A 25,095-nucleotide genomic window follows, 5' to 3' on the forward strand; every position below is an offset into this window, starting at 1 on the left:
AGCCCTATATCCTCGCTATTGTGTACCAAAAAGGACATCCAAAGAGCATACAGATTATCATAGGGTTAGTCCATTGATAACGAGCGTCACTTCTTGTAAGTCAAATGAGTGTAGATGCTAACCCTAGGAGAGCCGCTTGGGCAGCAAAATAACCGTAATGATAAATGTCCTTTGCAGCTGAAGCAAGCCACTGCTCAAGCCCCTCATTCTGCACGCTTCCTTCGTTCTTTCCTGTTCACCTCCTAATCTTCCTCCGAAGAATCCACGTCGTCAAGGACCCCTGATTCAACAACCTGTGTCCAGGCCTGGAGGTGCTTGTTTTCCTTGCTAGTGGAGATCGAAAATCCACCATTTGGCTTCTCGCGGACATCCCCGGAAGGTCGGAGTATCTCCTGAAGTGAGTCCGCACTCAGCAACTGACGAATGTTCTTAGTCTTTTTCTTCTGCAAGCTAATCATCCACGTGTCAATGGATCCTTTGACAATGACTTGGACGTATTCCACTGCGCGGTGCTGTCCAATGCGGTACAGGCGACAGTATGCCTAGCAACTGATTGTTAGCTTGAATTAGACTTGAGTCCTAAATTTTCCTCACTTGATGTTGGATTGCTTCGTTCCACCAAGGATCCACGAGGATGCATTTGTTAGCCATGGTCAAGTTGAGACCAACGCCTCCAATCCTCAGGGAAGAGATCAAGACCTTGATGTCCTTCTCATTGCCGAATTTCTCAATTTGGTCGTCACGCGCGGCGGGGGATACTTTTCCTGTTATCTATATTCACGTAGTTAGTTGTGTGGCTTGGTGATTCTCGTTCCCATATTTGACATACAAGCGCATATTTCCAGCCCTCCTTATCGCACATGAACTGAAGAAGCTTGACGGTCTTGAGAAACTGAACGAAGATAACAATCTTGGTGTTCTCATCCTCATTCACCCAATTTGCAACAATGTCCCGAACCGCTACGGTTTTTGCTGATGGCATGCGATCGCCAATACGCGAAACCCAATCACTCTCATCATCATCAGGATCGTCCCACTCGTCATCCGATATATCTCTGAGTAGAACTTGGTTTTTGAAAGAATTTCGTCGCCGCTTTGTTGTTTCGAATATCTCCTTGCCCTTTTTCTTCGGTGTGGACTGCTTTCTTTTCTTTGGTGACTTTTTGGGGGAGGTCTTTGCTGAACCCTCTGAATATCCGGCCTCCTCGATGGGCTCGTTGCAGAAATTGCAGATACGGGTGATAGAATCGGTCTTTCCATCTTGATCAGGCAGCTTATCAAAGCAGCCTTGACAGTAAACGTGTCGACAAGATGTAACCACATATGGCTTGGGTTCCCAAACCATGCTCCTGCAGCAAGGACATATCCTTCGCAAATGTTCTTGATAATTTGAATACTCTTTTTCGCCATTTTCGCGGATGTGCAAGATGTGCTTGTGATACATGTCACGAAGCACGTGGAAGTCTCCTGGAGGCCTTGGTCGGGCAGCAACCTTGTCTGCCACAGTGAGAAGCAAATTGATGATGGTGTTTGATGGAGTCTTGGCCGCATCTTGTTTTCCATGTTGTGCCATGGTTTTGAGCTCTTCAATCACACGCTGATTGAGCACGGTCTCGAGAAACCTCTGAGCGAGGAGTGGGTGGCTCACAAACATTCTAAGCATTAGAATTACGACCAAGATGCATTTGGTTTACTCTTTCTTTGTACTTGCCAAGCCTTATGGTGTGTTAGCATTCAATTTTTTTTATCACTGGCCTTGCTCAACATACCATCAATCATTGCAATGCCGAGATCCTGGATCTCCCTGTAGAGAAGCTTTTCAGCTGGACAAAGCTCGACTTCCACAACTCGATTGCTGATGCCAGGCAGCGTAACAATGGGCTTTCCGAGGATCCGGGTACTGTATGTACTGCGGTGCAGTACGGTTTTAAGAATATGATTCAATCCCTGAGAGGTTAGTTTTGGATTTGGAAGCAAAGGTCCACGAGACTCACAGTGGAGAACCTTTTCAAGAAGGACTCATATCCCATTCTCTCTGTTGTATAGATGAAATGCAGGTACGGGTAAAGCTCTTCCACGCCACTGAAACATACAGTCAGTGTGAAGGATTGCCCTCATTTCAAAGCCAGTAGCTTGTGCTTACTTGTGCAAAGGCGTTCCGCTCAGAGCCCATTTGCATTTGCCCTGCAAGGCTCGGACAGCAATAGAGGTTGCGGAATCTTTATTCTTGATCGAATGAGCTTCTGCAAAATTTTTGAATCAGTATCAAGAAAGATGAATGTCTTTGGCAGTTTCGTATATGTACCATCAATAATGATCCGATGCCACTTAACCTTATGGAGAGGTCCAGCTCTGCGATTGAATTCCTCTTCTCTCCAAGCCTCAAGCTCTTCAGGGGTCTTGATTTTGACTGGCGGCTTCAACTTCGGATGCGAACTGCAGACCTCCTGATATGTGGTCAAACTATTAGGTTAATCATGTCAGCGAACGTAAGAAACAGCATCAAATATTGTCATACACAATGCGCTTTTTTTGCATCACTTTCACAACTTCGCGCTGGCCTGTTCGGGAACCAGAGTAGTGCTCGAGAACGTCATTGCTTATCTTTTTCACGCAATGGAGGGATATTTGGCCCATCCTATAATAGCCGAGTTAGGCAACATTCTCCTTATATTCTGAGCCGAGGAGGGAGGCATACCACTGGGAAACCAAGCTCCTTGGGACAATAATTAGGGTCGGGGCATTTGAACGAGGTGGGAACTTTTCGTGCGCGACGATTGCTATGAAAAAAAAATAAGCTGTCTGACAAGATAGCCCTAAATCTGTCGTTCTTACTGAGAGCTGTGAGAGTTTTTCCAAGACCCATCTCATCGCAGAGCAAGCCCCCATTCGGCTCCTTCTTTGATTGTTCGCGATCGCGCTATGCAGGTCAGCTATATCATGTCACAACATCGAAGATACCAATCTTACCATCCACGCAGCAGCCTTGAGCTTTTGTTTTAATTGTTAGTCACATATCACAAATTGAGTCTGAGAGATTCCGAACCTGATGGTGCTTCAGAAGTGTTTTGACACCCCGAATCTTCCAGTGCATATCGACGATTGACGCCGGACGCTTGAACTTCTTTGAGTCCTTGATCAATCCAGCCGCGTCCTTTTTGGCCTGCGCTTGGTCCGCAACTGGAAGCTTATCAATCTCCTCCGCGAGAGCCTTTTTCTTGTCCCTTTTCCGAGAAACAGGGACAAATTGCTGCACATCAGTCCCATTTCCATCCGCATTCGCAGAGCTCAGTATATTGCTTGTCATCAAGCCTTCGACTGTTTCACCCAAGGCCAACGAAATTTTAGCCTTGCTCGACTTGTCCGACCGCCTTTCGGTTGGCTTCGGAGGACTATCTATGGGGTTCAAGTCACTCTCACTGCCAGAAGAAGGGTCTGACTTTTCGTCTGTAGAAGACTGATCATCGTCACCGAAAGACCGATTATCTTCGCCGAAAGACTGATCATCTTCGCTATGAGAGGGATCGGCGTCACTAAGAGGTTGATCATAACCACTCAAAGACTGGCCATCTTCACCAGAAGACTGCTGATTGTCCCCAGAAAGCTGCTCGTCATCGGAAGGGGCTTTCAAGTGTGTTTCATCCAGTGATTTCTCCTCGGGCTCCTCGGGCAAATCATTTTGTGCCCAGCTCTGGTTCCGGACTTTTCTTGAAGCAATGTAGGCTGCACGTAGCTCTTGATTTGGCTTGCAAGTCGGGATACAGACTTCCAGGTTTGTATCCTTGGCTAGACTGTTCACCGGGCTCAACGTATCTGGCTCAGATTTAACCTGCACGTCATTGATGGCAGTTGGAATCTGTTCTAAGATATCCTCAATTGGAATGGTGGTGTTTTCAATCGATTGATCCATCTTGGTTGGGCTGTTCTCAGTTGGCTGATCCATCGTGACTTGAATTTGCATATTCAAATCATAATATGCATTGAGGGGTTTCGAGTATCAAGCAGTGAGATGAAAATGAGGCCCAAGGATAAACACAGGCCGCTTGTCCTTAAATTTTCTGCTTGGGTAGAGTTGGATAGAGATGCTGGGGAAACAGAGGTAAATGAACGGATTTGAATGAACAAAGTGAAATAATTTGGACTGTGCGTAAGTCCGAAATGGGGGATGTGGGAATGGAACTCGGCGAGCCTTAGAGATCAAGCAAGAGCTCAAGATAACACAGAGTGCGAGGATAACGGAAGTTGTGCAGAAGATATTCAGAATGGAGGTAATGAAAGAGGTTAAAATGAATGGTTGAGATGAACGGTTGAATATTATGCAGAATGAAGGAGAATGTATAGGGAAAGGTTGGCATTAACGAGCGCAGTGAAGGAAGAAGATCCAGTCTGAACCACGAAGTGACAAAGATTCAGCGAAGGAAGAAGAGGTAATGATGCACAAATTAGAAGGATTATAGAGATGGAGACTATGAACTTGGTAGGATAGAGTATAGAATCAAGGAGAACAGAGAGTCTGCGAGAAGGTTATAAGAATGGAGAATTTATATGCCCGAGATGTCCGGATGAAGTGAACATCACACATGTCAATGCCAGGTAAGAAGTTTTAGGAACCATGTAGCACCTTTTCAGATCGTGCTTGAAGTTCTTCAATGTCTTTCTACAAAGTCGAAGCATAACAGCATATTCTCGACACCTCTCTTAGAATATTTTTCAATATCTTGTTTTGTGTGTCTGGCTCAATAGCTTTTCGAGTGTTTGTTTTTGGTGTTTTTTTAGCAGCTCAATGGATATCTCGTTCCATCGTTTTTGATATTTTCTCAGTCTCCTTGGCCAAATATTCTCTCCATCACCACTAATACTTGCTATTTTGTATCTCCGCTACAGAAAGGCCAAAAGCTTCATTCGGTTGATAGGGGCAGTGATCAAAGGGCTCTACGTCCTTCACATTACGCGTATATCATGCACCATCTTTAATCACCTAGCTTATACCTTTTTATGCTTAAATTTACCTCGTTACCTAGAGTGGTTGTTAAGAAAGAAGCTTGCTTTCTTCGCAGAACTTACCCTTCATCTCCCTTCATATCGCCCATTGCTATATTGCTGCACTACCCTCTATAACATAACTTACAGCTTTTTTGTTTTCAATGAGCCCCATCTTATCCGGGTCCTGATTTCCACGTATCTTTTATACAGTACCTTCATTATATCCTCTCCTCCATATCTCGTCTTCCAATGTGTCATCTCAACCCCTAGGGCTAGTGACTAGAAGGCTCTACTTCCTTCACAGCATACAATGAGTATCGTCCCTCAATTATATCCCCAGTGTTACAGCTTTAACTAAAAACGTCGTTCAATACTTGCCAAACACGAACTAGTCTTCCTCTATCTTACTTCTCCTTTCTCAACCTCAGGGGCAGTGATTATAAGAGCCTTTTGTTTGCTGCACACCATTGATCCTTCATCGCGCGTTCTTCGAATGACCAGGCCCAATTGTCACTTGCTAAGGCCTTCGGCATCTTACATCTAAACACAAGCCATCAATCCTCTGTTTGACTTCCTCTCCCCATGTTTTATCTCAAGCCCTAGAGCTGATCGCCAAGGCTTTCTTTTGTTTCACACCATACTTCTCTGTTTCCCTTCACATCCCCCTATTGCTACAATATCCTTTTACAACACAGCTTATACCTTTTGTGTTCTTCAATTGACCCGGCCCTACTGCATTCATTATTTCACTGCATGCTTGAACCGTCACAATGCAATCTTCCGGAGAGATACACCGAGAAAGAGTCCCCAAAGTCTCTCATTCCCAGTCCAAACCGAGTGACAGTCAGCTCACTTTTAGACATTCCGAGGGGGCTCGATATGTGCCTCAAAACACAATTTACCCGGACGCGCAGAGCTTGGGTAATGACCAATCTACTTCTGCCGAATTGAATCGTCCGCGGATCAAGAAAGAATTTCCCGATGAGAACGCCCAGGAGATCAAGACTTGGGACAAGTTCAGGCCAGTGAAATTCAAAGAAGAATCCAATACCAGACAGCAATCTGGTATCCAAATGGAACCACCAGAGTTCAACAACGGCCAGCGGGTGCAACACTATATCGTTATTGACCTCACAAATGAGGAAAATCCATCAGTCCAAGAACGCTCAATCCCGCGCATGGAACTACTGGCTATCTACCAACAACAGAAGGCCGCAAAAAAGACCACTGAGACAGTTGAACAGCCAGTTGAGAGTTGTGATGATTCCTCGCACTCAACCACCCCTAAGACCAATGATTTCCTTGAGCCAGGCGAGGATGATATTTCTGGGTAAGTGTTATGAAAGCCTCAAGAGAACAATAACCAATGGACCTAGATTCAATGATTACCAGAAAGAGTTTCAAAGCCTACAATCTCCCTCCATGGAGCAGCAGGTTGAATTCGAAAAGCGCAGACAGAAAGAGCTCGAACGAAGGAGAAAAGTCAAGCTTGACAGGCTTTGCAGCCTGAATGTCCACGCGGAACCTGAAGCACCAGAGAGTGATAATACCTCTTCTTCTAGTTTGGAAGAAAAGCCTCAACTTAAGGAGCCTCAATGGAAAGAGCAAACCAACACAGACTTGAGAAAGCCAATCACAGTAAAGCTACCGGGTACCCGACTATCAAAATCGCGGATTCAAAGGGCCAAAGAGCTTGGCCTTGCTCAGTTGCTTTCGAAGGAAGGCACTCGAAAGCGTGGTAAGGCCGATGAAAGCGAGCCCCAAATTCAAAAGACGTCTGGTCCAAGAGGCAACGAGAAAAAATATCGTCGTCCACCCACGGTTTTGACAACTCAAGAGATCCGCAGTATCTTTAACAACGACAGTGGCCGCAAAAGAGGAAAGGATCCGTTACCCCCCAGTTTTGTCTCTACAGAGAAAAACAAGCAAAAAGCCTTCAAAGAGATGCTTGCTAGTATTCCAGTTGCGGAAAAGCCTGGAGCACGAGCAGACATATTACTCCTGGATGAAGCAACAAAAACCTTCAATCCATCAGCACGGTCGGACGGGCAAGGAAAATGGAAGATCAGAGGGCTGAAAACAAGCCTTATGGTCAACCAGGTTTGTGTTGACTTCCAAATTTAGTACTTCCTACAAAACTAACATCTAGGACAGATATTGGCTGCTTCTTGGATGGTGAGCTCGAGTGCCTTCTTCCAATCTCAAGTTTACTGATCAATACAGTGCAAACGCGAAACCTCTTTGAGCAAGCCCAATGGGGGCTTACTCTGTGATGTGATGGGCTTTGGTAAGACTCTGTCGGCACTAGGTAAGAGAAGTGAAAATGACAGGCCGTGTCGCCAGAGAGCTAAATATTTTAAGCGTGCATCGTGAACCGAAAGGTTCCATCTGAGCCAGAAGGTCCCACTCTGATTGTCGCCCCGAGAAATTTGATACCCACCTGGATGTCGCAGATTCGACAACATTGTGTTCAAGGAGCAGCTGGTAGCATCATTGCACATTGCTCTGGTGCACACGTGGAAACCGATGAGCTCGCCCACCATCTCAAACAGCACGGTATTGTGTAAGTACTGGTTACAATTAGCATAATTCTACAAGAGTGCTAATAATATACAGGTTGACAACGTACCAGGAAATCTCTTCCTCATACCCTAATCTAAAGCCGCCTCCTGAACTCAGGACGAATGCCGCTGTGAGAGAATGGTGGGACCAGGAATATGAGAAGATAGGCGCTTTTCATCAGATTAACTGGCACAGAATTGTTCTCGATGGTAAGTCCAGGGAGATCCAAGAAGAATATCTGAGAAGCCCTCTGAAAATCCCACCGAAAAGCCTGAGAAAGACGACGACTAACCATAGCTTTCAGAGGCACACATTATCAGGAACCGGACCACAAGAACCTCGATTGCAGTTCGTGCTCTAAGTGGGAACTTCAAATGGGCTTTGACTGGAACGCCTTTGCACAAGTGAGTACAAACCTCGTTCAAATCAATACAAACAGGTATTAACGTTGAACATAGCTCCGTTGATGATCTGTATACTCTATTCGCGTTCATTGGTGTGCCCAACAGTCACCCGTACCACATGTTCATGCATAACTTTTGCGATGTAAGTTATTTCCTGGTTCAGAAAAATGGACATTAAACATTTTTTTGCCAATATAGGGAACGGAAGATGCGAAAGACCGCTTGATCAATATGCTTCGCGCCGTCATCCATCGCAAGACTCACGAAAGCCGCCATATGGGGAGACCCCTTATTGAGCTCAAAAAATTTGATCTACGAGAAACAAGAATTGATTTTTACCCAGTCGAAAGGCAGATATACAGGGCAATTGTGGAAAGGTTTATCGAGAAAGTCAATAGTGAGCTCGGAAGCCCTCCAAGGCTGTGATCAACTGAATTCGCTAATCAAAAGCCACAGCCACTGAATTAAAAACCCAGAGCAAATGTATTTTGACAATGATCCTAAAGTTGCAGATGTTCACCAGCCATCCACTTGCCGCAGAAGATTACCTAAAGCGAGTATGCAATTTCGACAAAAAGCTGGACGCACAGCTGAAGACCTGGGTGAAAAATAAGACGAGTTCAGGAGATCCTTCTCCGTCAAGCACTATCGCAAAGTGTTGTATTTCCGGAAGATACCAAACCAATATGCCCATGCCTACTCTGCGACCTCGGACAGAAAGCGAGAATCTTCGACCGCGGCCACCTGGAAATTGCACAAAGCTTGTTTCCAAGTTCAGAAAAAAGAACGAAGAGCTATTTGAGGCAGGCGACTTCTATGAGAGCGATCATCGCACCTGGTTCTGTCCTGGATGTCATGGACTTCCAACGAGGGCAATTATCACGGACTGTCAACATCTTTATTGTGAAGAATGCTTCGACGCACTCGGTGACGAAGAAGGGAGCACCGATGGTGTCACTCGACAATGCCGTGCCTGCAGAATTACGATCAAAAAGGCTGCATTCTACGGGCTCTACGATGACTTCGACACACCTCCACCGGAGGATGCCGAGACTGCTAGACCGATGGGCCCGCAAAAGCGGCCAGCCACACCAGAGACAAGAACAGAAAAGGAAGCTCGAACGAAGAAGCGCCGAAAGGGTGAGGATCCTGTTCCTACTTTTTCAGAATGGCTGTTGGCCGACGAAAGCCTAGGTGTATTCGAAGATGAAAGCGAACGTGGGAGCCAAGACGAAGAGCGAGACATATCCCCCGATGAGGATGATGTTCCCTGTGAGGAAGAAGAGATTGACGAAAGTCACGATTGGATCGCGATATTTGGGAAATCGATGCCAGGAGCCAAATTTGATGCGCTTACGGCTCAAGTCAAAGAGTGGTTCGAAAACGACAACACGGCCAAAATCGTTATTTTCACACAGTACATCAACAGCACTAGGCTTTTAAAGTACCTATGTGAAGTACATGGGTGGAAATACTCTCAAGTAAGTTCTTCCAGGCCATGGACAGAGCGCGTACCTAATATGACTTCACCAGATGACCGGTCGAATGGCCAATAAGTCACGAGAAATCAGTCTGAGCAACTTCCGGGATGACGCTGAAACTAGGATTATGATTGCTTCCATCAAAACAGGGGGTCTAGGTCTTGATTTCTCCGTAGCCAACAAGTGTATCTTGATTGATCTATGGTGGAATGAGGCCGTACAAGACCAGGTATGTGGACGCGCGTGAACTGAGAATTGAAGAATCTAGTATTTTAATATCATAATGCAACGACAGGCATTCTTCCGTCTCTGGCGTCTTGGCCAACAACGAGATGTCGAATGTGTCATGCTCATGGTCAATCACTCTATTGACGATTGGATGGACAGAACCCAGAAGCGGAAAGCTAAGGAGATCGGCGAAGTTATGAGCCAGAATGTTCTCATGGACCGGAATACACTCAAAGAGTTGCTGGAGATGTTTGGTGAAGTCACTGAGGACCCCAAGAAGGGCTTCAGAGTTCACTTGTCCTCCGAAAATGCGTCCACGACTACGTAAAAGCTCGCGCCCAAAGCCACCGCCAAACGAATCGCCATTTGATTTTTACCTCGGAGCTAGCTTGCTTGAATCTTTAGAAGAAGCACGAGCAAAAAGATGGAGAGAAAATACCAAAAAATTATGAAAATCACAAACCCCCAAAAAGGGAAAATATGAAGATATGGACCATGGCAGTGTGCGTCGCAGGATGGATGGATTTGAGATCTGCAACTTGAGCCTGGAAGGGACATTTATTCTTAGTGGTGGAAATTATTTCTAGGACGATGGGTTCATTTACATAGCAGAAGCGACGTTCACTTTATGCTGGTCAAAATGGATCATTTTCAATATCATCGTAGATCTAATCGATTTGTAGAAACTGGACACAAGATGATTGCAGTGTACATTTTGTTCTCCGGCATGAAATTTTGATCAATCTAAAGAGACGTTCAAAAGACATTCGAGGGCCTGTAGAAAGACGCATAGAAAGGTTCGTAGAAAGACGCTTCAAAAGACACCAAGAAAGACACCTAAAAAGACTTCTAAGAAAACCCTTAGAAAGACCAGCATTAGATGAATATCCGGGAATTCCATGCCCGAGTATACCTATGTCCCAGAACTAGCTGGGTGTTTCAAACCCTGTGTGACTGGTACTCGGGGATAGATTTGTGCGCTCTCTTCTTCGTGGACAAGACCCTGAATGTGAGACATATTTGACATTGGTGATGATACGCTCCTATAAAGCCATGTCAATGCTTAGGTCTACTCCACTTGCGCAGCAATTTTTGCTTGAAAAAATAATAAGATTCATCGGCTATCAATAAACTAGTCATACATGCCGTGAATCATGAAAGCATATTTGAAAAAGAGCACAGATCTGAAAATTGCAGATTGCGTCAAACAGAACGAAGATTATCACAAGATACAGTGAAGATCGTGTGATGCATAGTGTTAGATCGCGAACAGTTTCAGAGCAGAAATTCATCTGACCTCAGATTACTGGTCCTGCTCCTGATCCTCCCCCTGAAGCTCGTCCTCGTTTCCCTCGCGGGTAACCAGGCGATCCTGAGAAGGGACGGGGCCATCCTCAGGAGTGGTAGACCGGTCCTCGTGTCGCTGGAAACGAAGGACGCGACGAACATCGGTGTGGAAGTTGGTCGAAGCCTGAACAGGAGCATCATCACGCAAAGCCTGGTGGCGGTTAGAGCGGGCTCTGCTTAGTTGTCCTCGTTGGTAACTTGCTTCGATATCCTCAATCTCCCGAATCTGGGTATCAGTCAGACTGCCATCGTGTAGCCAATCATCATCTTCCTCGGGGGCTTGCGCCTCGTCAACCCAGATGGTTCGCAGAACCTCACGACCCTGACGCATAGGACGCTCGGAGAATGGCGCATTGCGAGGCGGGACAAAGTCAGACATCTCGCGATTGAGTGGCAGACCGAAGGCATCACGAGGCCCGGTGGAAGCTTCACTCCAGGCGAGGTCAGGGTGAGACTGATCTCCTTCATCATCAGAGCTATCAAAGTCAGAGCGAGAAACAAAGATGTTTTCTTTATCCTCTTCCTGTGGGTGGAAGCCTTCCTGCAGAGGACTGGCGTTTGGTGTCGCATGGCCCTGTGAGTCTTCGTAGATCGTGAAGTGGTAGTTGGAAGGCCGGTTTGTTTCCCAAACGCGCGAGCTGGTGGTACTGTGTGGACTGCTAGGCAGCTCCAGGGGCCGCAGGGGAGACATTCCGTGAAGAGCACGAGCCCAGCCAAACGGACGTGTCCTAACAAGTTCTTCGAGGTCTTCGGGCTCTTCAGTGCTTACTAAATTCGGAACAATAAGTTGCTCGTCCAAGCATTTGGGAATAAAGGCAAGATGGCATGAGAGGGAAAGAGACTTACGTCGACTCAGCAGAGACTCGTCAAGAATAGGAGTGCAGTCGCGTGACCAGTTGTAGTGAGGAGGGTGTCGGTCCTGAGGAAGGGAAGGTGCACCGGGTTCAGAAGCTGGACGTTTCTGCGCGGGCGGAGTGACAGTGTCACGCTTTCGCTTTGATCCGGTAGCATAGGAGACGGAAGAGGCTTCTTCAAAGTCGTCTTCAACTGAGGGTAGCACAAAAGGGAATTGCGGGATCGCTCTGGAGATGAGCGAGCTGGGTCACGAACGCGGAGAGCGTCGAGAGTTAGTTTGAGAAGATGCGCGCGCGCAAACAGGGGAAGCGCCGGAACATTCACGTACCCTGTCGTCGTCTACATCAGGAGATACCTCCATTTCTGCAGGATACATATTGAAAATCTACTCGGCCATTCAGTTAGCATTCAATGCCCTTCGACAAGCGTTGCAAGTCCTTCTATTGCGGTTATCTCTGGCCAAAGAGTTCTTGTGAATTTTGAAATAGAGATCATACCGTTCAAGATGGGATGCAACAATATCTTTGATTCGAAGTATCGGGTAGGCCTGAGGGTGGTCGGTGGGCTGAAGCACCTCGGCTATGTCTCGAGGATGTTAGCATGGGACCAAAGAATATTTCAAGGACTGGAATCAGCACGAGGGATATACTTGACTGTTTCAATTGTAGGATGAGACAGCTTGATGCTGTATCTGTATCTGTCCTCGATACTCGGTCGTGTCGTCTATTCTTGTAGAGGCATCGCCGGCGCTCTGTTGGGTGACGACAGGGAAGGGATAAGATCGAATCACAGATGGAATTACACGGTTTGTACTTTACCTCTTTTGAAAGTCTATTGTGGGGGCTTGCTGCGCTTAGTCGTCAATGTAGCCCCCGATTAGTCGTTCATGAGGCCCTCGATTAGTCGGCGATGAGGCTCACGATTAGTCGTCGATCTCGTCTGGGAGCTGGGGATCCACAGAGTCAGCATGTTAGTAGATTTCTAGGTGCCTGGACCCCAATGTAACTGGATTAATCATTAAATATTGTCAGGTATGTTTTTAAGCGTTCTGCTATACAAGCGTCCTCCATAGATGGGTTTCCATATGTTCTCTAGCACAGGTAATCCTTGTACAGATCGCTTTGTATAGATCGATTGGGGCAAGCTCGGTCACGTGGAGTCACGTTCATGGGTACATCCACAGCATACAGAAAGTATCATGCCAGTTGCCGAGGCCACATTACGGGGAAAGGTGTTTTAATTTTGTAAAGATAATCCTCTCACAGGAGGAACATTACAATTTTGTAGGCATGTGCGTAGTTCACGCAGCCGGAGAATTTCTACTATGTGGAATTCTCATAAATTTAAGCAGAAAAAGACCACCAAACATATAGATACAGTCAATGGATCTAAGTAATTGCGCTCTCCCGACTTGGGCACATGTTTGTATTACACAATATTCTGCCGGGCAGAGAAATTCCAGTGATTTCAATCATCTTGACTAAGGGTAACATATGATTATGAAGAGCGCACCCTTGTTTTCGTCAAGAAAAAGTAGCTTCATGTGCTGTTTTAGGAAGATTCGATTCATGGCCATACGTTTGAGAAAGGCGGTATGAGGGATGAAGACGGCGGGGTGCAATCACTGATGCCCAGTCACGTTACAAACATAATCAAAGCTTCCAGACAATACAGCATATGGAGTATATGCAATTAGACATGGAAAACACAAAAATCACTATAGCAAACAAACGGTTGACCCTAGGAAAAGTAGCATGTAACGAGGTACGGTCTCGAGTAGGGACATGGTACCTTATTTGGTTCGTATAGAAGCCGCATAGAAATTGACAATGACTTGACTTGATACCGGGCCAAGAGATATCACCGGCCCCGCAAAGGCTTTGACATAAAATTTTTTTCTACAAGGATCCCAAACCTCAACAAGTGACGGATAGATTGGCATCGGTCAGCTATCTATGAAACTAAAGCATGAATCTACTGACAAACAGCGGAGACCAGAGACCCAATGAAGTCATAGTTCAAGACCATCCATCCACCACTTTATCCACACAATATTGTCAACCCCCAAGTTATAGTCATCTCGACTATAGTCATCAGATCCAGTACCAGAAGACACAGCACGGAAGCATCGCCCCTTGAGAGATTTCAAGAACACCAGGAAAAATATGAGAGGAAAAGAAAAGGCCCGATAATAGATGCAGCAAAACCACACCAGGGTAGCCCAAAGCCAACGCAGCAAAGGCTGAAACGCGGAGGAGTAAGAGGCATTGATCGAACACGGCATCATTTGGCCGAAAGGGCCATGGGCAAATACATTTCGAGAAGGAAAAAAGAAATAAGAAAATGGGTATTTTGTTCTCTCAAGAGGAATTGCGACATTGCCGTGAGATCTGGAGTTGTTAGAAAATGAAAAACGATGATCATGAGCCCCTGTACATCGGCTTCACCAAGCTAGCGTAGATAATCATAAATGGTCATTGGGTAGTGGTAAATGATGCGTAAATGTAGGCGAGGCGATAGAAATCCGTTTCCGATATTTTCCGTTTATCTGAACTGGCCGGGACCGACCATGCCACCACGGACGTCACCGCCATTGGACTGGCCGAACATCTCCAGGAGGTGTCTAGACGAAGGGGGAGGGCCTTGTGGGCCAGGATTGCCAGGTCCGAAGGGGCCCTGAGAACCGGGGCCAAGTCCCATCATGGCCTCGGGGTTTGGTGGCATAGGAGGGAAGCCTGGGGGAGGACCGTTCAGATAGCCCGGAGGGGGCATCATGCCTGGAGGCAGGCCGCGAGGGAAGCCTTGGCGCTCATTCATTGGAGGCGCGTTGCCGGGCATAGGAAGCATGCCAGGGGGAAGTTGGGGTTCATGCCGCGGCCTGGAGTGGATATTCCAGGAGGGCCCATGGGGCTTGGTACATTTCCCTGCTGGGGGACAGGCTGGCCAGTCCATCCAGGGGGTGGCAGATGTTCGAGACCCGGGGGTCGCTGAAGTGGCATGGGGGGCTGGTTAGCACCTTGAGGGCGCGATCCACCCGGAGTCATAGGTCCACCTGGGGTCATCGGCCCTTGATTACCCTGAGGGAACGGCATATCGTCAAAGAATCCCATAGGCGGACCATTTGCAGGTCGCCGGCGGAGGTGCTCGCTATCTGGTCGCTGCATGTTTGCAATTGCCGGGTCGTCGAGGAAAGTGGGCGTCTTTTGAGCAGAAAGCCCTGGCGGAGGCCGTGGCATGCCCTCTGGCATCAGACCGGGAGGTGGGGCAATACCCTGGTTGGGAGACTGCTGGGATAAATGGCCCGCAGGCGGTGGTCCGACTCGGACTTGCTGCATCAAACGAAGCAAGTGCGCTCTCTCCAGTGCCTGGGGATCCTTGGGGCCACCTTGAGCCATGGGATTCTCGGGGCCAGGTCCCATGTAATCGGATCGGTGAGGGTGTTCCCTGGAGGGAGATGACAGAGATAGAGCCGCATGTTGCTGCTCGGCGTGCATCATGGACATTGTCCGTTGTTGCTGCGGCATACCCATCTCGTGAGGCGTAGCATTCTCCGAACGTTGCCCACCAAGCATTTGCAATATGCGCTGGAAGCCTTCTTGGTCCGCACTGTAGGATGGGAAAGACATACTTTCGGGTGCCGGCTGGGGCTGCTGATAATGCTGGGGCTGGTGCTGTGGCGGGGCATTGAAATAAGGCGTTGGTTCGGGCTCTCTGACAGGGCTCTCTGGCATGGGACTAAAGAGACCAGCGAAACGAGATGATTTTCCAGGTTTTCCGGGAAAGGGGGAGGGTTCCTTTTTGACGATTGGGTCTGCAGCGACAGGAGTACTAACTTCTGGGGTTTGAGGCTGCGCCTTCGAATCACCCAGGAGCCCGAAGAATCGTTCCATCGAATCGTCGGACATGAACTGAGCACCAGAATTACTGAAAATCTCACCATCAGTACGACGGGCCTCTGGCTTTTGCTCTTCAACGTGTGCTTCTCTCTTTTCCTCGGCATGTGCCGGAGTTTGTGCGGATGGTCCAGATCCAGCCTTCATACGTTCTTTCCAGCGCTCAAAATCCTCCTGTGTGTGTGCTCGTCGCGGTTCGTCTCGGTCATTGGCATCCAGCCATTCGGGTTCTTGTTCAAATTTGGCACCGCGGTTCCACTCACGCTCGGTGCCGTGTCGGGTCTGGTTTTGGCGCCATTCTCGGTTGCGCAAGGGCGGTTTATCGTCATCAACATCAACAGCCGGACTGGCACCCTCTTGGCCCTGTTCGTCGCGGAACCAGCTTCCTTCATATTTGGATCGCGGGGGCTGTCCTTCTTTTCGAGTGGGGAAACGGCCATCTTTGTCACGGGGAACCCGTTCGGCATTAGGATCGCGGGGTGCTTCTTTGTTTTCCCATCTGTCGAACTCTCCGTTTCGTCTGGGTTTACGCTCCTGCTCATCTGGACCGAATGTGCGACGTGGGCGCCCGGCATTCCAGTCTTCTCGCTCACCACGCCGGGCACTCAATGGTGCTGGCTTGGCCTCCCGTCGATCCAACTCCTTATCCGGGACATCGCGATCCTTGAGGAACCTGTCTCTGAAGTTGAATCGGTCGTTCTTCGTTTCATCCGAGTTATTGGGCTGCGCCGCTGGTCGGTCCGTCAGATCGAACGATCCTTTGCCGCCAATGCGAGATGAGGCGAACGCGGTTTTCGGGGGGCCGAGTACAATGTCCTCTAAGAATATAAGGAATCCAAATTAGCAAGTGCCTCCATTGCATATCGATCAGGGTACTTGATGATCGAGGGGAAGGGAGATAATAATACCAGAATTAGACCCCCGAGATATATGCTTGGCTTCAAAAAAGCTAGGTCTTCTGCCCGTACCGGTTTCAGTCGGATTGTTGGTATCACGGGTGCCATGGGTTTTTCGTTGTGCGGTTGTCGGATCAGGTTGAGGCCTAGAGGTTGCGGTCAGTCTTGACGTTGACAGTGCGGGACATCCGAAGCATTGCAGGTATCAGGGCCAACATACATCCACTCTTCAATTGGAGGCAGGCCGGGAGGCTTTGCGACGAGGGGCGAGCCGCGAAGCCATATCAGCTCATCGATCTCGTACCGTCGCGCCATAGCGGCTCGGTCTGTGTGGTTGTGTGTGTGTGGTCTTCTTCACTATGATGATCGGTTCATTGGTTGAGGGAGTAACAAAACCGGATGAGGGAATCAAAGAGTATATGTGAATAGAAGAATTTAAGTAAAATATGGTGAATAGGAGGCAGGCAGCGTTGGGTGGTTATGGAAAAGAGGTTGGATGAGGAGAAGCACACAAGCCACCTTGTGGCGATGGCGGTGACCAGAGTCTTGGGAGCCAACTTTCCACTTGCCAGTTGCCCAGGTGCTGATGGGAATTATAATTAATTTGCTTGTCAATTTTTCAATTTGAATATTATTCTTGAACGGCAAATGCCATATATCACTATGCGACTCTTGCATAAGCAGGTAAATTTTCGTTTAAGCATCTAAAAAATGGGTTGAAAAGCAGACACGATCTATAACAATGCGAAGACCATCTGATTGGGGCAATTTTTCACTACTGATCCGACATATATCCTTTGATCTGATCAATTTTGATTTTGAGACAAACAAAATGGTACAATATCACGAACGTCGGTAGTATATACATATGTCCCTATCTCTAAGACAAGCGAATCCAACTACTAGAACCAGTGTAGAATAGCCTGAGCATCCCTCATAACAAATTTCTAGAAGACAGCTATTACTTGGAGATGGGTAACAATATTTCATCTCGAGTCATAGGATAACGCCTGTATTACATACACTAGAGTTGCGTACCTGCCTTAAGAAAGCACTGCGAAGGATTTGGAGTCCAGGATAAGGGTCTACAGCGACCGATTTAACGCGCTGAGAAAAAGCTTCTATGGTGAAATATCTGCCCCCAGGATGATAGACCAAAAGGCGGTACTGCCCTGCCAACAGGACATCTCATTGATAATCGCAAAGATTGTGGAATGGACCTCTGTTTTAGTAAGTACTCATGTTAGAATTGGGACTGAATGTGATATGCCGGAGCCCAAACCCGATCGTTTATTATGCAATCTTTATAGGGTCCCAGATACTGTTAAGTTCGAGATTTTTCGATCCAATGACCCGATATGCGAGTCAGAGTGTCGCGAGATAGCACTCTTTATGTTGTAACATGGCGGTTTAACGGCCTGATCAAGACTTGACGGTATGCTGTGAGATAGCATTCTTATATGTTGAACATTGACAATCTGTAGATGGAGTCGACGGAGGACGAGACTCATTCCGTAAATGACAACCAACAGAACGTGATCAAGAGGTCACTTACCGCAATCATTTTCTTGGGCCACGACGCCAGGACCTAGAGATGGTAAAACGGGTTGAAATAGTTCTCGAGGTACGGGATTGTAACATAGAAACTATTTCGTGGAGCATGAGCAATTTACGCTAATGCCAAAAAAATGGCAAGCTACATTCACGAAAGACATGGAAACGCACTGGGAAGCCCAGAGCGCATCTTTTGCTACTGAGCCCGACGAAGTAGTGAGAACCGAAAGACACAGACGAGGAAGACCATTGATAATATTCACATGCTCTTCTTTCGCCATATATGATAGGTTTTCTTGTGCCCAAGACCAAAAGAGCCATAAAATTGTCACCAATTCAAAAAGAAAGAAAGAAAGGAAAAAGATGACAGTGCAAGCAAGCGCCGAAATGTTCGTTGTCGAGTATGAGATCTCGATTCAATCAAGGCGGCGAAAGGGATGAGTTTGAATGAAAATGCATAGAAATTGCTTGAGTCTGAAGGGACTTGATATCTTCTTCAATCTGTCGCAGTGTTACTTTGCCTTCTCCCTAGTATCAGATCCCCCTTTTTATCGGAGAATTGAAGCTGAACATCCATGTCTTCTGCCTTCTCTTCCATTTTACTGGCAGTTGTATAATCAGCGGGACCAACATCATTCAATCCGTGATAGATATATGCCAACACCGATGACTTCCAGAGTGATGTATTGTCCTTTTTGTTTATAAGGATGACCAAGACAAAGAACAAAGTCCCGGAAATAACTAGTAGGGCTGGCAAAATTAACCATGCCCATTGCACCTCCACAAATACTTCGATGGCATACGCGGTGCCATTCACACGTTCACCGCTGGTATGCAATGCCATACTATTCAAGGAGTCGGCAACGTTAGACATTATAACCTCAAGACCGACAACGCCAATGCGCTCCGTGTTAGGGTCAGGATCTTTAAACGATGCAGGTTTGTTGTCAACGTCCCACATGTGATAGATGAAGGCCGAGGAGCCCACAAAAGGGCCCACATTCAATAATACTCCCGGTCGAATACCACAAAATGCAAATTCAACGGGGCTCAATTGGAATGAAGTGGACCGCGCCGGATCACCCTCAAAGGTGATGTTCCATGGACTGGATGTAGGCCTCCAGCAGAGTGTTTGATTTCCCGCGAACGTCCTCCCATGTCGCCAGAACAATTGGCCGTAATCGATGGTGGAGATATTGGCCATGCGAACGCCGTTGGTAACTGAATCATCATGCTCATTGAGACAATATGCAAGGCTACATTCCGTAACCTTATCGAGCTTGATCCCCTTGATGGGATCTGAGTCGAAGTAAGTTGAATTATACCCAACTTTGGCCAGCGCGAACACCGCCAAAGGATTGGCAACTTCGGCAAACGTCAAGTTTTCGATGTGTTGGTACACTCTGATGTCGGCATTCTGATCGAAAGCAGAGTAGACATACCAGGTAATATTTTCTGGTATCCCCACACGACCAGCACTCGGGCTCTTATACGCCATTCCGAATTTGACGTGAAAGTCGGTCGACGTTCCTTGTGGATGGGCGAGATGACATGATGCATTGTAATTATAGGACTCCGTTTCATGATCGTACTTATTCCAAAAGCTGTCGTCCCGGTCATCCTTATGACAATCCAACGACACAGAGGTCGTGATATCCGCGCATTGACTGCACACTTCAATAGAGCGGTACCGAGGCCATGTACAGTTCACAGACGAGCAGGTTGGATGGAACATATTATCATTAGACCAGATTCCTGATACCCAGGCTAAATCCCACTCAACTTCGCTCGCGTCTGGAACAAAATGTTTTAACCTCTTAGTTACTGCAACCCCGGTGTCATCGTGAATAGCAGCTGACCGAGTATGATAACTCAAGATCTGCTGAACAAATGGATCAAATGCAAGTAAAAGAACAATGATGGCTGCCCCAAAAGAGACGAGAGTCCGTCCTCTGTGTTGGAACAGAATCATAATAGAGCCGAGGGATCCTCGGCTTGCACTGTCAAAGTGCTGCAGGTGGAGGAGCTGCTTCGGCTCTGCACGAAACCAGACCCATTTTAATTGACTCACAGCCTCTCCTATCATAAACATCAAGGAGGCTTTGCAACCTGTTGCTAGTATTGAGATGATAGCGTTCAAGGATAAGCCGTATCGAAGCTCGGGTCGGGCCTTTTGGTCATAGGCGAATAGGATACCACACATGGCAATAAAGCAAGCGATGCTAAATACAGTAGCAAGTGTCTCTAGCCGCCAAGTATCAAGGCAACAGGAATTCCATTGATTCATTTTGGTTGCTCTTTTGGAACAAGTATCATGTAAACCCATTGGTAAAGCTTCCTGGGCTTAGTGGCCGATGGTATACTTAATTTGGCCAAGGTGGTGTTGGAGAGCCTACGGTACTCCGTATCAAGGAATAATTTACTCCGTATGCACTTCAAGATTCTCGGTATAAGAAGGCGATGTCAACGAAGCCAAGTTGGAACCCCTTGATCAGTGTGGCTTACTGCATAGCACTAACACTTATTAGTATGTTGATCAGCATGAAGATCACGTAGATCGGAACCTCTTATGTAGGTCTCACTTTGAGGCCAAGAGACCCAGTGTTTAGGCATCGAATAATGTGTTCTTATATCTCTGTTGAGAGCCAATCAAACTTAGAGCTAGCTCTATCACATCCATTTCATGATGATCCACAGGGGGTTCGCTACTTATCAATCGTCACTTTAGAGTGTTGTATTTTTTCTCTCAAGATGATTGCAGTAAGGCTTGGCACGGTCAGCTAGTCATTTTGGGTCGCTTTTGTCCAGGCCTTTTTTTGACGTCATTCATCCCGTACCCATGTTATGCACAGTGGGAAGTGCGGCCGCATCCAGCTCTGGAGAAAACAGTTCGGCAAGATTAGACGGGAATGCTCCAATGGTCGGTAGCTCAAAGCTAAATAGCCAGTGAATCATTCTCCGATGCTAATGGAGAAGTTACTTAAACCTTTTACCGCAACTGTCCTTGCCTTGTTTGATTTCACCCTCACCCTTGCCAGCCGCCATCATGGGTTTTAACCTCGGAATGAGATGCAGCACTGTTTTGCCTAATAAAGCAACATTGACTGAGAAGAACTTGCCAGACCAGAGCGGCAAGGTGAGGCCTCCGCACCAATGCCCTTTTCCCTCTTGATCAGTTAACTAAACTCTAGAGTAGGTGTTTCTTGTGACAGGCGCCTCCGGGGGACTCGGTAAACTTCTCGCCACCATCTTGTATCAGCATAATGGAAAAGTTTACCTTGCTGCCCGGTCTGAGTCAAAGACAAAGGACTGTATTGAGGAGATAAAGGCGGCTCATCCATCCTCAAAGGGTGAGCTGCTATATCTCAACCTTCAACTCGACGATTTGACCACTATCAGGCAGACAGCCAATGAGTTTTTGGCAAAGGAGAATCGCTTAGATGTTCTGTGGAATAATGCAGGTGTTATGGTTCCGCCCGAAGGCTCCCAGACAAAGCAGGGCTATGAGCTCCAGTACGGCGTCAACAACATCGCTCACTTCTTGCTCACCCACTTTCTTCGTCCGGCACTCGAGACTGCTGCAAACTCAGCACCCAAAAACTCTGTTCGCGTTATCTGGGTTTCTTCTAGTGCTGCCGACGCTGCACCGAATCCTGCTATTGATCTGACCAATATGGATTACCATCGAGAGGAGGGTGCTTGGACGAAATATTCACGTAGCAAGGCGGCTAGTGTGGTTCATTCAGCCGAGTTTGCACGAAGAACCAAAGGGACGGGTATCATTAGCCTGGTGAGCATTCCATACTTCATTCGCGCGCTGGCTTCCTCCTTTCTGACCACAAACCAGGCTCTCAATCCCGGCAATTTTGTGACAAATCTGCAGCAGAACATGTCGAAAATGGAGCTCAACATGTTTGTATGTTTCCTAAAGTTACCCATGCTTTCTTTGCCACCATACCCAAATCTAACAACATAGAAACTCATCGCATCGGAACCGATCAATGGTGCATACACCGAGTTGTTCGCAGGCCTTAGCGATACGATTACAGAGGAGGACAACGGAGCATGGGGTAGGCCTCTCTTGCGTATTTCCTGTGCCCCACGGAACCGATATTTCTAACAATTTCCATCTAGTTTCGCCTTTCGGAAAGCTTGAGAAGGTCCGAAAGGACTTGGTGGACCCGCAACTCGGAGAAGAGTTCTGGAATTGGACTTTGGAACAGGTGAAGCCTTACATGTAAGCATGTTAAATGATCGCCTCAGTTAGCACATCACCTTGAAGATAGCCATACAGAGTCCAAGTTGAAATGAGACCCAATACCTGAACAGGTTGTCAGTGTAGCCTCAGGTGTTCGGGTGAATTGCATAAAAATGATACTGTGGATTGAATAGCACCTGCGGCCGTGATATCTACACTGAAATTCTCTGTAAAAGCTGGCTTACTTTGTAGTTTCGCGTCACGAATTTTGGAAATCTCCACAGGGGTGGATAAAGCATACATAGAATGCTGACTGGGAATTTGACAAGGACATTTTCGAACACTATGTTGCCGCAAAAGATCAAGGAACATAATATTCCCATTGATCAGATCCTGGTAAACAAAATATAAAAAAAATTCAGCGCTGTGAGCCTGTTTCATGCGGTCACCGATTCCCTGGGGTAGGAATGTGTGCTGCGCGGGATACCGCGCGGAGATTGCGGCCGCACCACTCGCCACCGACAACCTCAAGACATTTGGTCTCTGCTTGCTCAATGTTTCTTCTTTGTACTTGTCCAAGATGAACGATACGTCATCGAAGGCCCATCAGACCTGTGGTCCTTGTAAAAAACATAAGCGCAAGTGCGACAAAAATTTGCCCGAATGCAGTCTTTGTGTTCGGACAGGCCGCACCTGCGATTATGATCATAGCCCCAAACCACCCCCAACCGCCGACGAATTCGTAGCCCTCCAATCCAGGATTGCAGAGCTTGAAGATCGTCTTAGTAGTACTAGTCGAATCTCTTCGTCGGCTAGCATTACATCCGACTCTCACAACTCGACATGGCCCAACCAGATACAGCGGGACGACCGATTTCCCTCCGCACTATTCCTGGATGCCGACTGTTATCAGTGGGCCGGGATGCGGCGTTCGAGACCAACAATTAACATACCACTAGTACGGCTCTCGCTTCTTGTACTTTGGGGCTCTAAGCCTTTGTGCCGTCGCATGCTGACTGGCGTTTAGGAAGTCCTCGCCATCCTCAACGATGGGGGCGGTATTTTGGAGAGTTCGACAATCTATTTTGAAACTATCCATTGTTGGATGCCAATAATTTCTAGGAAAAGGATCGATTTGGGCATTCCTTTCCAGGATGGTGGCCCCGATCTTGCAATGCTTTTCCTTGCAATGAAGTTGGCCACTGCTCATACCTCTTCTTCAACAGAGCTCGCCAACAGCAACTCGCTGTACGTAACCACAAAAGCGTTTCTGGCGACCCTCGAGGCAAACAGTGTAGTGTCACTTCGCTGCCTTCAGGCCATGGTTTTGGTGGCCCTCTACGAATACAGCCATTCTATCTACCCTGCCGCGTGGATGACAGTTGGCGCTTGCTCCCGTTACGCCGACATGCTGGAACTTACATCTGCTGGGAAAACTTCGAGAACTCTGAGCCCTTATGTATGTTATGATTAGGCTCATCTTGGCACTGTCCATTCCTACATGATATTCTAATTCTGCTTTGAAACAGACAACCTGGACCGAAGTTGAAGAGCGAAGACGCGTTTGGTGGGCGATATTTATCCTCGATCGGATTATCTCGCTCGGTAGTAGGAGAAGATTCTCCCTCTCGGAGCCGACAGACTCTGATACTTTGCCAGTGAATGATTCCGCATGGGTACATTGTCTTTTACATGTGACTGCATTAGCTCAACTTGCTGACAATGAGACGCTTCTTTTAGAATTCCGGCGATGTGACGCGCGCACTAAATAGCGCCGTCTCCACCCCCTACTCTGTTGCTCAGTCTCCATTCGCCCGCTTGTGTCAAAGTGCTCTTTGTATAAGCCGAGCTGCGGAATGTAGGCGTTCATCTTCACATGCGCTCGAAAGTATCACTGCCATTACTGAGAACCTATGTTCCTTGAGTGCAGCACTGGACGAAAGTCTATCGCTCTATCACCATCCGGACAAATTCTTGGATTTTCTCGCTCCTCGCTGCCTGACCTGGTCCGCACTCTTCATGCATCTAGACAACCTCTGTTGTCCGGAAAAGTTACGAGATGAACCCGGCTATAATCTTGCTGGAGATGCTAAAACCTCGGAAGAGCAGCTCCTCCAGGTCCAGGCGACTGTCATTGTGAAGAGCATAAGTGACCAAGTGCATAATGCAGCATTAAGTATTATAGGGTTTCTAGAGGCTAGTCCGCAATACGGAACTCATCTTGGGAAGGTCAGCCCATTTGTGCTTGACGCAATTTACTGTGCGATGGCGACATATCATTGGGTGCTCCGGGAATCTGGGGATGAAGCAATCAGATCAAGCCTAGGAGATATAAAAGAGTGTATGGGGAAGCTGGGGGACCGGTGGCAGCTGTCGCTAGAGTATCTTTCCCTTGAGGAAGTCTATAGCCGCGCGACGGTAGATTATAGCTTTATGGGCGACCAGACACTATAAAAGCCTCTGAACTACCCAGGTGTCTCACATTGCTTCACTGTCGTATTTCGCTACAACATTATGGATGACACTTATTTCTACAACAAAATACATAACACGATACGTATTAGCGCATTTGGCAAGTTGTAGTGCAAATCAGGTTCTGACCTATATACACTGTGGGAATATACACCTATAGCCACGAAGATGCGAGCGAAGAAATACCCCATAGAGTACCAGGTATAGTTGAAAGAGAAAGTG

At 47.3% G+C, this 25,095-nt stretch overlaps 7 protein-coding genes across 7 annotated transcripts; 3 read left to right on the top strand and 4 right to left on the bottom strand.

The window, feature by feature from the left end:
- Positions 1-242: 242 nt before the first annotated feature.
- On the bottom strand, positions 243-3,943 carry N7500_000242 (uncharacterized protein; the record flags this gene model as incomplete). The annotated part of the gene is made up of 13 exons (XM_056671388.1): positions 243-542; positions 595-771; positions 830-1,655; positions 1,695-1,716; positions 1,770-1,947; positions 1,995-2,082; positions 2,144-2,243; positions 2,306-2,463; positions 2,519-2,638; positions 2,699-2,780; positions 2,836-2,920; positions 2,971-2,991; positions 3,047-3,943. 13 exons carry the CDS (start codon positions 3,941-3,943, stop codon positions 243-245), a joined length of 3,054 nt encoding a protein of 1,017 aa, XP_056536961.1.
- Positions 3,944-5,753: 1,810 nt separating this feature from the next.
- On the top strand, positions 5,754-9,986 carry N7500_000243 (DEAD/DEAH box helicase; the record flags this gene model as incomplete). The annotated part of the gene is made up of 12 exons (XM_056671389.1): positions 5,754-6,313; positions 6,360-7,083; positions 7,138-7,158; positions 7,207-7,291; positions 7,345-7,546; positions 7,600-7,754; positions 7,850-7,949; positions 8,004-8,091; positions 8,148-8,346; positions 8,406-9,430; positions 9,483-9,659; positions 9,726-9,986. 12 exons carry the CDS (start codon positions 5,754-5,756, stop codon positions 9,984-9,986), a joined length of 3,597 nt encoding a protein of 1,198 aa, XP_056536962.1.
- Positions 9,987-10,961: 975 nt separating this feature from the next.
- Positions 10,962-12,236, bottom strand: N7500_000244 (uncharacterized protein; the record flags this gene model as incomplete). The annotated part of the gene is made up of 2 exons (XM_056671390.1): positions 10,962-12,052; positions 12,116-12,236. The coding sequence occupies 2 exons, from the start codon at positions 12,234-12,236 to the stop codon at positions 10,962-10,964; spliced, it is 1,212 nt and encodes a 403-aa protein (XP_056536963.1).
- Positions 12,237-14,404: 2,168 nt separating this feature from the next.
- N7500_000245 (uncharacterized protein) lies at positions 14,405-16,964 on the bottom strand (the record flags this gene model as incomplete). Its single annotated transcript, XM_056671391.1, has 4 exons — positions 14,405-14,847; positions 14,913-16,571; positions 16,722-16,795; positions 16,870-16,964. The coding sequence occupies 4 exons, from the start codon at positions 16,962-16,964 to the stop codon at positions 14,405-14,407; spliced, it is 2,271 nt and encodes a 756-aa protein (XP_056536964.1).
- A 1,735-nt stretch (positions 16,965-18,699) lies between these two features.
- Positions 18,700-20,406, bottom strand: N7500_000246 (DUF3176 domain-containing protein; the record flags this gene model as incomplete). Its single annotated transcript, XM_056671392.1, has 1 exon — positions 18,700-20,406. One exon carries the CDS (start codon positions 20,404-20,406, stop codon positions 18,700-18,702), a length of 1,707 nt encoding a protein of 568 aa, XP_056536965.1.
- Positions 20,407-21,249: 843 nt separating this feature from the next.
- N7500_000247 (uncharacterized protein) lies at positions 21,250-22,444 on the top strand (the record flags this gene model as incomplete). Its single annotated transcript, XM_056671393.1, has 4 exons — positions 21,250-21,339; positions 21,400-22,119; positions 22,180-22,273; positions 22,338-22,444. 4 exons carry the CDS (start codon positions 21,250-21,252, stop codon positions 22,442-22,444), a joined length of 1,011 nt encoding a protein of 336 aa, XP_056536966.1.
- A 396-nt stretch (positions 22,445-22,840) lies between these two features.
- Positions 22,841-24,855, top strand: N7500_000248 (uncharacterized protein; the record flags this gene model as incomplete). Its single annotated transcript, XM_056671394.1, has 5 exons — positions 22,841-23,359; positions 23,429-23,860; positions 23,931-24,077; positions 24,142-24,259; positions 24,332-24,855. 5 exons carry the CDS (start codon positions 22,841-22,843, stop codon positions 24,853-24,855), a joined length of 1,740 nt encoding a protein of 579 aa, XP_056536967.1.
- Positions 24,856-25,095: the final 240 nt, after the last annotated feature.

The sequence above is a fragment of the Penicillium coprophilum genome, assembly GCF_028826855.1.
Source record: "Penicillium coprophilum strain IBT 35676 chromosome Unknown utg000001l_segment0_segment0, whole genome shotgun sequence".
Classification (NCBI taxonomy): domain Eukaryota; kingdom Fungi; phylum Ascomycota; class Eurotiomycetes; order Eurotiales; family Aspergillaceae; genus Penicillium; species Penicillium coprophilum.